The sequence below is a fragment of the Tigriopus californicus genome, chromosome 7 (assembly GCF_007210705.1).
Source record: "Tigriopus californicus strain San Diego chromosome 7, Tcal_SD_v2.1, whole genome shotgun sequence".
NCBI lineage: Eukaryota > Metazoa > Arthropoda > Copepoda > Harpacticoida > Harpacticidae > Tigriopus > Tigriopus californicus.
This window is the reverse complement of record NC_081446.1, coordinates 3,547,357-3,559,116: the sequence shown is the minus strand read 5'-3', so window position 1 is coordinate 3,559,116 and position 11,760 is coordinate 3,547,357. Positions and strand designations below refer to the sequence as shown.

At 40.3% G+C, this 11,760-nt stretch overlaps 1 protein-coding gene across 14 annotated transcripts in view; it reads left to right on the top strand.

The window, feature by feature from the left end:
* The window catches only part of LOC131883214 (potassium voltage-gated channel subfamily KQT member 1-like), a 53,590-nt gene extending 44,640 nt beyond the window's left edge, over window positions 1-8,950 (top strand). For 7 of the 14 annotated variants that reach the window (XM_059230614.1, XM_059230613.1, XM_059230612.1 and 4 more), the window contains 9 exons: window positions 505-765; window positions 1,921-1,991; window positions 2,899-3,026; window positions 3,651-3,747; window positions 3,946-4,119; window positions 4,230-4,447; window positions 4,876-5,091; window positions 5,632-5,780; window positions 8,080-8,950. In XM_059230614.1, coding sequence (XP_059086597.1) covers window positions 505-765; window positions 1,921-1,991; window positions 2,899-3,026; window positions 3,651-3,747; window positions 3,946-4,119; window positions 4,230-4,447; window positions 4,876-5,091; window positions 5,632-5,780; window positions 8,080-8,432 — 1,667 coding nt within the window. In that variant the 3' untranslated portion in view covers window positions 8,433-8,950. Of the gene's footprint in view, window positions 1-504; window positions 766-1,920; window positions 1,992-2,052; window positions 2,181-2,354; window positions 2,483-2,898; window positions 3,027-3,650; window positions 3,748-3,945; window positions 4,120-4,229; window positions 4,448-4,875; window positions 5,181-5,631; window positions 5,781-8,079 lie in introns of those variants that run through there. The other 7 variants (XM_059230610.1, XM_059230611.1, XR_009373596.1 and 4 more) reach the window with 7 other exon arrangements.
* The last annotated feature ends 2,810 nt before the right edge of the window (window positions 8,951-11,760 follow it).

Sequence of the window (11,760 nt, the reverse complement as noted above, 5' to 3'; positions counted from 1 at the left end):
AGTGATTTATCGTTTATGGCAATGCTGTTAAGAAGCAAAAACATTATTATTTCTCAAAAACTTCATGCCATACCTTGCATTGCCTTTTTGATAAATTTTGACGAAGTTTTCGATTTCGGTTATAAGTGCAATGGGTTCATCATCTTTATAAGCAAACAAGTAATTTGTGATTTTTTGGACATTTATCCACGGGGATAGTTAGTCATGGTATTACTGTTTTTTAAAGCAGTCGAATTCCTCCCAAGAAGGCCAAACTAGTTTAGCCCTGGAGACCTGTTAATTGAAGTCATCTATGGTCTAATCCAAATAAGAAATAAACATGTGCCGTCGATTAACTCACAATCTAATTCCCAACTCAGTGAGACAGTTTGTGCCAATTTCAAGGCTCCCATTGCGAATCTGGTACCCAGCTAAGATGATTCCCTCGGGCGAGGCAGAGGTGTTGAGGTTGTAATATGCATGTGCATTGTTTCTCATGAGGTCTCCTCTTGTTGTGTTGTCCAGCGTCCCGCCTTCCATCTCGGACCAATTCCTTGATTCCGTCCTCGAGAGCGGCCTCGAGACGAGAGAGTCGCTCTCATTCCCGAACGACCTCTCCGATCAATTTGACGGGGGGAAGCGGTGGCGGGGGGGCAGGGGGAGGGACTGATGACGCCACCCTCCCCTTGGTGCTCTGCAGCCTACTTCAAAGGGAGTTCTCGGGTTCCAAATCGCCGGGCAGACGTAAGAATCGAAAAGGCGAACAGGAGGAGGAAGATGAGGAGGGTTAGTGTCCCACACCAGCAATCAAGCATTCAACCATTCATTCGTTCAATCAATCATCTAATCAAGCCATGGGCCTTCGCCAGTCACCTCCACCACTCCCTGACACTTTCTTAACTTGTATTCTCTTGCAAAGCACCAACGCACCTTTTATATCGCTGCTGCTGCTGCTGCTGCTGCTACTATTATTGCTACTTCTTTAAATTCTATTGTTCAAATAATGCTCCACTTTACATTTTGACACGTAGACCCACTTCACTTTCTATCTGTCATTAGGGAAAGCCCATAATCAATGGCCCAGTCATTCATTCTGGTTTTATTAAAAAGCAAAACAATGTCTATCAAGAGATTTTGAGAACCCGTCTAATTGCTTGGGCATGTGGTTTCCTTGGAGAATTACTCCACAAGGCTCGGAAATCTGAAAACTTTTAGTTGGTGATGATAAATGAATGATCAGTAGACTCCGATAAAATATGTTGTTTCAACTTCGAGCAGAAATTGGAGAAGTTTGACCGTTCGGATGTGCGACAGAGCTGAACCTTTGGGCATTGGGAAGAAAACCGGATACTGCAACCCTCTCGAATTTCTGTTCGACGAGCGAACAACATTTTTCTTATCGGAATCTAATGATCAGTTTTTATTTAATTTTTCCGACTTATTTGAATTTAAAAACCATGGGTTTGAAACTCACAACTTCTGTTTAAAACGTTAAACGTAATTTCAATTCTCTTGAATGAGGGTAAAAGAGAAGATCAGTAGTTGAGAAAAGCCTTATTTTCTCAACAATCTCACACTTTGTGAAATTGCATTCAGTTGGCTTGGTCATGGTGAGCGTTTTGGATATTTTCTCCCACAAAAAGATATTTGCATCCACAAACTCAACCCCCAACAGCTTTAAGACAGACTGCACCAACATTCATGTTCCTTGTATCCAGACTTCTCACCCCGGAAAGCACCTCAGGCATCCACCACAAAAGACAACTCCCGGATTTATTCATGTCCTTCTTGCTCTCTGTCTATCCTGTCAAATGGTTTTTATGTTCCTTTCAGGATTTTTGAGTGTGCTAAGAATTTGTCTTTGATCCCCTTTGATCGCGGTGTACGAACTCATTGTGAGCGAACCCAAGTTCTGAAGATGGTCTTCGTTTCCTCTTTCAGATGAAGAGGAACAACTTGCTCCCATCACCCTGACCAGGCAACACAAAGGCGCCATCAGAGCCATTAGAAAGGTAATGTCGGTGGTCTTGAATTGTTTTATCTCCATTGGCTCTACACATTCAGTTTCAATAGATTCTTTTCATGGTGGCCAAGCGGAAATTCAAACAAGCATTTAGGCCTTATGACGTGAAGGACGTTTTGGAGCAATACTCCGCTGGTCACGCTGATTTGTTGTGTAAAGTAAAATTCCTGCAGAACAGGTTAATGCCAATCGATTTTTGTTCGTTTCTGATGTGGCTTGTGGGTGGGAGGTTCTTGTTTATGTGACACTAACGTCAGTACTAACTAATCATAAAGGATTGAGCGAGACCCCAATCGTCGACCAGAGACGAATCAGGATGACCATTTACATTCTTTACTTGCACTTGTTATAGATGCTGATGATGAGGGCGCGGAAACGCTTCAAGAATTCTTTAAAGCCCTATGATGTTAAAGATGTGATTGAACAATACTCAGCGGGTCACTCTGATCTCATTCTGAAAGTTCGCCAAATGCAAATGAGGTTTGAAACTGAATAGCCAAACAAAAACCTTCTTCATGCACTTGATTGTTACCATTAGGCTCTCTAAATGTATAATTGGTTGCAAAACGAGCTTCTAGTTCCTCACCTTTGCACTTCATGCAGAGAATTTGCCCTCTCAATCCTAAAATCAATCTAAACAATCAAATTGGGTAACTAAAACATCTAGTTTCCTTTATGTGATAATTTTGGTATGGTTTGGGGAATAAATGATTTCACTATCACCTGAACAAAAGTGAAACATTCTGGGATTAGCGCTCGCTGGATTGATGCCCTACCAACACTTATTTTCCATATCACTCACTAAGGGCTGTCAATGCGAGTCATCAAAGGCCCTCACTAACCTTTTTGCCCATACAGAATATAAGTCCGTTCTCTTCTTTCCATTCCCTCACCAGTTGAAGTACATGGCAGCACGTCGACGATTTAAAGAAGCACTTAAACCCTATGATGTCAAAGATGTGATAGAGTCCTACTCGGCTGGCCATGCTGACCTAGTCAGTAAGGTCAGGGGACTCCAACAAAGGTGAAAATGTCCAGTCAATGGTCAATGGCTGCTTTAAATATTCTCTTTCATTTCGTTCACCCTTTGCTCCCAAAGTACGTCTCGCGTTATGTTGAATAACGCCCTTTCCCCCCTCTTACGGCATGGATTCAAAGCGACAAACTTCTATCAGCTGTTTTTTCTAGCCTGAACTTGAATGAATCAGTTCCATTATTCTTGGCTGTCTCTCTTTCACCTTTAATCCCAATGAAAATATCTGCGTTGTAGTATTGTTGATTTGTTTAATGTTTGTCTGTTTTACATTGAAATCTTTAGAGCTACGAATCTAAGGATTTCAATGTCATTTTAAGCACAGTGTGTTGTTTTTGACAAACGAAAAAGGACAAGATTTGGCTTTTCAAAGCATGCCAACCTTTTCGAAATGACTGCAATCAGAATTGGATTTGCGCAAAAAACTCCTTCAGTTAATTCATTGCTTATTAACTTCCTGTTTCTCTTGAAAGAACTAGCTCGTTAGTGATCCGAGGTGACACGATTGTTGTGCCATAACAGAAAGAACCACAATCGCATCACCTTGTGCACTTGAAAACAATCGAATTACTGTACAGTTCCCAGGATACTGACTTTTTCGTACCAACATTTTAGGTTGGACCAAATCCTAGGGCGCCAAGGTTCCAAGGCCAAAGACGTGTATGACTCGAAACAAAGCTTGGCATCCAGGATTGTCAAAACAGAGAGACAGGTAAGATTCGCCGTCTTTGTCCCGCACTGTCCGTTCTCTGACTCAGGATTAAGAGCTTTATCGTACAAATCGACAACCCCCCAGTTTTTGCAACACTCGAGTTGATAACAAACAACAACGAGGGCAGCCATTTCTTTTCTAAAGAAGAGTTCGTTGCACTTACATACGCTTGAAATGAATAGAATTATGAAATTTTAGGTGGACGACATCGAGGAGAAATTGGAACGTCTTATAACCATGTACGAGGAGGATCGTAAACGGATCCAAAACCAGTCTTACTCTTCACCCCAATGTCCTCCTTGCACCCCTATGGCCACATCTCCCTCACCTCCGTACAATCCCTATCAACCTCACCTGCCAATCAATCAACAGGTAAGGTCTTCTTCACGCACACTACCCAAATCCTTGACGACAAACCTAACTTGATGGATTCGCCCGACCTTTGAACACTTTCTAAGACGCCGTTGTTGTAAATGTTGTAGATGTCTCTGAGCGGGTCAACTGTCTTGACGACAGTGCCCTCTTCCTCTCTCACTAAACCTCGTCCAATTCTTGTGGACCCAACACTGGTAGGCGGAAGTGATCCACCTTCACCCTCGGTTCCAGCCGTCACAAATGCTTCCAGTTTCCACTACACTTCCTCTCTTAAGCATCATTTTCCGGCCAAGAAACCCATGATAAAGAAGCGGGTGACTCTGAGGTAAGTCGTCTCTTGGGCCAGATTGATTGTTCAGCCCCCGATTGCTCCCTTTCTTACGTCTACCGTCAATGGCTCCACATTCATGACATGTGATCAAGGATGGAGATAAATTTATGCCTCTGAAGGGACATACATCCTGTCGCTCCAGTCTTCCATGTTTCATGTAACCTTTTTTGGAAACCTCACAATAAGCCTAACAACCTCAATGAGACTGTTCCCTTTTTGGCTTGAGGAGCAAGAACAAGCATAAGCGTTATACATACCCCTCAAGCCTTAGCCCATCCACAATATGTGAAACCGAAACGAACTTGTGTACCATGTCAATTGTCCCCCGATTCACTCCCCACAACTAACGAAGCACACCTAGCAAGCGTGTATGAATCAATATTCCTTGAAATCGATTGTATACCAAGTCCTCACCTATTTAGCTCTTGCACAATCAACGCCAGCACTACCACCACCGCTGACGAGGCCAATGCCTCCCGATCCTTTCCCCCGACCTATTCAGGTGTTGGTGGATCCAGCCATCCTACTGCTGGCAGTAGGACAGCTGATGAGGGCCCAAGTTCATCTAGTGGAGGCCCAGCAGCCTCGTCTACTACGATCACAACTGAGCATGAACTCTCTACTGAGAAACCCAACAGGTCAAGCTCTGTTTGCACCACTCACCTCTAATCTAAAACTGATCCACTCACCAGTTGCTGCTGCATCAACGACACCTACTAACTGCCCTGTATGACTACGATTTTTCCAGCTCTACGAGTACCTCCTGTTTTGTAGCTCAGATTGAGCCTTTAGCATATGGTAGACGACCTCCCATTGCACTTTACACACCGCATGAGTTGTATGAAACCCAAAGATGGTAGTTTTTCAATCTGGATTTTTTTGGTAACCCAAGTAGACTTGTTTTTTGTATCGATTGGAAGATCCTGCCCTCTAAAGTTTATTTTTATTAGATGGAAACCTGATCTCGTTTTCCCACGTTCAATTCCATTTTCAGTACTCGTACCTGGTTGAGATGAAGATCTTGCTTTATTGATTTGTGAATTATTGTACTGTTGGATTCATATTCATCCATATTATGAAAGAGTTCGAAACGAGACACGCACTTTTTCGCTATTATACATACCAACTATTGCGGCATTTTTTAGCAATTGGCATTGACTTCAGAGTTCTGCTTTCAGCTCCATCCCCACTGAGTATATGCAAAGGCACCAACCAATTGAGGAACACGACTCCCAAGCTTCATCGTTATCTTCAATGATACCTCCGAGTGTTCGAATTGAAGGTTGTACTCCACCCTCCGAATCCAGTGTGGAGGGAGAGCTATTCAGTGAGTGAGGTTATCCAGGGTCGAGATGTTAACTGACATACATATGCAAGAATGCAGACTGATGGCACGGATGAGGATTATTATGGCAAAACAAAGTGTACTATTTGCTTAAAATTATACATGTATCTTTCTACCCGAGGCGGTTTTTTTTTTAAGTTTTTTAGCTCGTCATTCTGTGCAATGTTTTTGTGTTTTTTACTACCTTAGTCATAACTGGAATATTAATTCATTCAATGAATTTTTGGGTCATGAAATTGGGCTTTTCCGTGGATTTAACATGCCGATATTGGGGATGAAATTCTTAGTAATTTTATGATCTAAGTGAAGCTGTGTATACAAAAGCCGGTTGCATTATTGGAAAAAATTCCAATCGGAATTAACAAAACGAGACATTTCATGAAATCAAGATTGTTCATGATGTGTGGCCAAAAATCATGCTATTCATGGGGAGAAAGGAAAGTAGCACATTTTACAGGAATGAACAAGGAGCTTTCAAGCGAAGATATGAAGAACATATTATCCCGGCTAATTTTTGGATTGGAGGGAAGCCACATTGGGAAATATGTCGATCATTGTCAAACAGAAGGTTCTTTCTGTTCTGATAATTGTAGAGAGGGACGAATAACGAATTCTTTTTTTTTTGTTTTCACCCTTCATCCTTTCAACGAGGCTACTGCTGATCATTTCCAGCCATTGTACATCAGTTTTCACTTATTGAACTGTTCATAATTCAAGATCNTGGTTTGGTTTTTCACGGGCTTTTCTAACCGCTACAGGGAATGTAATCCCCAGTACTATTAAAATGAAAGATTATAATTCGTCTATTTATTACCTTTCAATTAAAAGTGACACAATTCAGCACCACTTGTCTGTGTTCTCTGATATCTCTTGAAACATGGGCTTGTCATAACCCTTGAAAATTAGTTTGCAATTAATGAAACCCACCATTGGTCGCTTTTAGGGTCCCACACTTACAAAAAGAACAAGCTTGAAGAAAAAAAGCTTTAGATATTGGAAAGGTTGAATTTGAAGGGAGAAATAGCGGAAATAGAACTGGAAAAAGACACTTTAACCTAAATTGATCAGTGTTCGTAAAAACACTTTTTTGGTCCGGTCATGGAGGTCTCAATTTAACTGGAGGTCTTTCCGATTGTCGTCGGATACCTCGGTAGGCTTTCATCTCCTTGGATCGGTTTTCACCCTTCATCCTTTCAACGAGGCTACTGCTGATCATTTCCAGCCATTGTACATCAGTTTTCACTTATTGAACTGTTCATAATTCAAGATCATTTACATTAGAATTCGAGCATCGTGCAATAGCTGACTCTTTTTCGCTCAGCAGTGGTTAAAACACCTTTCATTCACTATCAAGGAGTGCTTCGATGTTTCTGGCAACCACTGACATCAAACATACTTTGGAAGTTTGCACGAATTCTTCTAATTCCTAATTTTTTATTCACGCAAGTCAAATTTCTTTGCTCGTCCATGTTGTATCACCAATTTAGCTTAACCTCAACGTGGACAAGTGAAAATTTGAACCATAGAAAGAAAGGGGAGACGAGAATTCTTCTACTTACATCATCCTTGAGCTGCTGCGTAGAACTTGTCATGTTCATCCCTATAATTTTGAATGTCTATGGCGAGTGAATCTGCGTGGCTGGATAGCGCGACTAAGATTTTTTTCAATTTATGGTCGGGAGGTTCAGTTCTAATAGTTTCTAAATTTTCCGTCATACTATTGGGGTACATTTGGCGGCGTCAAATATGTCCAGTGTACCGTTGTCCATGGTCGGGTCAATGATTTTTACGATATACAGAATGGCCCAATTTAAATGTTTTTTTCAACAAATTAACTCAAGAAACACTCAATACAGTAGTACCAAACTGGCGTCAATAAAGCACCGACTTTATCCATAAGGTTTATCTTTTATTTTTTAAATCTCAATTGGGAAGTAGCGCAGCCAGTACACTCAATCTCATGCGAGATATTTGACCATACCTTCTCAATGGCAGTTACTAAGTTGGCCTGGCTCTTTCCGGTTGAATTTTCCTGAACTTTGCGAGAAAGCTTTGGCGAAAAACTAGAAATGGGTCGTAAAAAGCTTATATGAGAATTAGCGAAATGAGAATGTCCTAAACATCAAGGACATTTAACATGGGCTACCATGTAAATAAAAATGTCTGTATTTTCAATAACCCAATTGTCATGTAGTAAGGGCATATTTATGACAAATGACAATAGCTTTTCAAATCAAAAAGTGCTGGTTGGTAGATTTTAATCGTTTATTCCCAATTACAGATCTTCCCAGGGGTTCCATTGACTCTACGTTAGAGTTTCGTTACTCTGATCTTGATGAGACGCTCAAGGAAGGAGACGATGATGGCGAGGACGACGAATATGACCAAGAGGACGAGTCTCTAAACCTCCTTTTGACGAGTGGTGCTCGAACTCATGGCACCTCAGAAGTTGTTATTCAACCCACTTCTCTACCCAGAGACATCACTCCTTCCATTCGAAGCATCCCAACCGTTATCGTTGAAGAAGGCGGAGAGAGTGAGAGTTCGGTTGGAAGCTCTCGAGTTTTGGTCCGGCGTTCGGAAAGCTCTCCTTGTCCACACTCTCATCCAGACCTGCCCAGAGACATTCCTTGATATCACCCAAGGTTCTGGGGGAGCTCAAGACCTTGGACATGGGAAAGTTTCATCCTTCAATGGGTTGTTACTTGAAATATTTGCCTTTGGCCAACCAAGACACTTGTTGATTGATACCTGCCTACATGATATTTGGGAGGACTCACACGTCGTCACTTTCATCTCTCGAAAAATATTCTTTTGACAAGAACAAGGTTCTTCTACTCTGCTCAAATTAGCCCAGCCCTCACTTGGCCCACTCTCCGCCCTTTCAGGTCTCATTTTTTGCACTTGCAAATAACTATAATTTCAAGTAGTTTGCTAGTGCAACGTAATCCACAATTTCCCCTCCTCTCAAGTGATTTTGTCATTGTCAGTGAGATTAGGTATGGTTGTGATGAACCCTGTACCAAAATTAGCCCAGAATGAAAAACAGATAAAATGATTGATGAACACATATTTCTCGACATGAATGAAAGAAAGAAAAACATAGAGGATATAATAAAACTGTTATGATAGGATCTAAAAGCCAAAACTCATTGAGAAATCAGAACCGAAATACATTGCTCTCCAGCTTCAGGGTTAGGCGCTACAATGGAGGCAAGATTTCAATCATAAATTGAGATGTGATGTGAATCAAAAATATTACCGATGAATTTAAGATCTTGAAAATTAAAAACTGGAACGTGTTTTAAGAGAAATGCATATCTCGCATCAAATGAATAACCGACAGTCGTTTTGTGCAAGAAGCCACAGAGCGTAACCATAATGCATCTACTAATGGAAACTAGTGGAAATGGGGCCCTCCCTTTAAGCTACCAGAGAACTTCCAAAACATAATCGTATATTACAAACTCGTTTTAAATAACTTGATATTTGATAGCTGTGTGTGCGGCCACGCCCACAATCAGTGGTCCTTAATGAATCTACTGGCATAATCAACCCCTTTCAGTGTATCAACCCTTTCAATCCTTCCTCTCGGCCTATTTTAAGGCCTACGTCTTTTTCAAGGCGTTAACTATTAGCCCTTCAAACCTCCTCCTTCCCCTGTTCGCATTTATCCCCTCTGTTTCTCCTAAATGGTCTCAGCCATCTCCTTTTGCTAAGTGGTACTGAACGTACACGTGTAGATACCAAAAGGAATATTGACGACGACGAATCAAATGCAGAGGAGAGGTCTGGAGCACTCATCTTGCAGAAGATGAAGAATCCAGAGAAGGTCATCCATCATTGGTGGTGACTTCGACATCCGAAATGACTCTGGTGAAATCTCCGAGCTTGTGCAGACCCGGAGCCAATGAAAGATCACTCTGTGCTCCAATCTGTGAGTCCCAACTCTTGATGACATCGTTTTGTCAGGATGCAGTCCATCCACGGCCAGTTTTGTTCATCCATTGGCTGTTTCTGATCAATCATTCAGTAGAGTGCTTCCATATTATAGTATTTAAAAGGATGTCTTTTGGCATTTAGTTCTCCTGAATATTTATTAATGTAATGAAAATTCGTCGAGTTTCATCTACATTGTTGGTTTTAGTATATTTTATGGTTAAAATTGCAATATGTTTTTGCCCCAGAAGTGGCATAAATCGTTTGAAACCTTACTAGCTTTTCTACCGTTAGTTATTATCAGGGCTTGTTTTTTTTAAAAATGTTTTTGAGGTTTTAATCACCCTCAAAAATATATCTTTTGGGATTTTTTTAAAAACTCTTTGGTTGTTGGGGGCCCATTCTGGGTTCGAGATTTTGATAAAAATTGCATGTTAATGCCTCCCTAGGTCCTGGATGACATACTTTAGCATCCAGGCCTATCAAAAGTTTGGTAATACTTTTTTTTTGCCTTGAGAAGAATCACGCCAAGACCCTATCACTAACTTTGGAAGAACTAACTACACATTTTTTGGACTTCCTTACCGCTGCTGGAAATGCAATCCCCAGGAGCTCAAAATAAAAAAGGAATTTTCTTTCTTCTAATATCTTACGTACAATACAAAAAGAGCCAACATAAAGATACTTGCATTTTTAACCCAAGCCTCTTCAACCTGAGAAATAAGTGACGTAAAGCACCCAAAGTAACCCAATTTGATCTAGAAACTTGCATGGTTTAGTGTATTAATTTGGGGGTCCAAGCTAAGAGCCATTTTCGAGGGCTTTTAATTTGAAAGATTTTGAAATAATGAAATATCTTGAAACATCTTGGTTCTTAGCTCAAAATTTTATAAAATTAGTTTTATGTTGTCTTCTTACGTGCCTTTTTGCTTTTAAAAGTGATTTTTTTTTCTTCTTTTTATTTTTTTTGCTCAAAATTTGAGCAAAAATTTTGTCCCTCAAAATTTTGTTTTACCCAGCCCTGGTTATCATCAATAAAAAATTCGTAAAAAAGGATATTACTTTACCCTTTTATGTTTCACTAATATGACGTGACTTTAAGTCGCAGCAATAACGAAGAATATAGAAAATAGGTAGTGATTTTCAACAAAAAAGTTTGATTTTCGGATGCATGTTTTGACCAAAATAGGATTCGAGAAACGTAGAAATAAGTTTCAAAAACTTATTAAACAGTTACTTAACAATTTTAGAAGAATCGTTAATGATAATGATCTTATTGATCACAAATGTCATAGATTTTTTGTCATAGTAATTCTTTGGGCATTTGCTTCAGAAATATATTTTGTGCAGCAGGTTATACAGATTGTGTTTTTTGCGACTTCTTCAAGCAAGTTCTGTCATTTTGAAAAACTACCAGGTCACATGTTGAGATATCTTCCAGTCTACTTTGCAGGCCGAATTCAGAAGTATCTATTTGATAGTCGTATTAACCAAAAATACGTTACCATATTAAGAGTTTATAGCCTAGCTGCGGAGAGAAAGCAAGCTTGGTAGAGAAAGTGTTTGCTTTCCAATTTGCAAATCCTGGTTCGATCCCTGACTAGTGAAGTCCGTGCTTCTTTGCGGTATGAAAATTATAATATAAATTGCTACTTCAGCAACTTAAATGGGTGAAGCTCTGGTTATTCCCGAGGGTGAGGCAATGTTGGCTGCGACGACGGAGCGGGAATGCCCAACATGAGATGGCAGGCCCAACGAGAGTAGGTATTTACCATCTGTGTTTACAACAAATAAACTAACAAACATTAAAAGTACATGGCCAAAATTTTGGTGGAATACGAAGCATTAGAAACATTCAGTATTTGTCAGACTTGAAAGATATTCTCATGAATTATTAACAGTTTCCATGAAAGTTTTACCTTTAGAGTGGTTGTGAAAGGTATTCTTAAAAATCACTTATTGATAGCTTCCTCAAGAAAGAAAACTTTGTTAACTGATACTTGAACCCTAGTCATTATCTAAT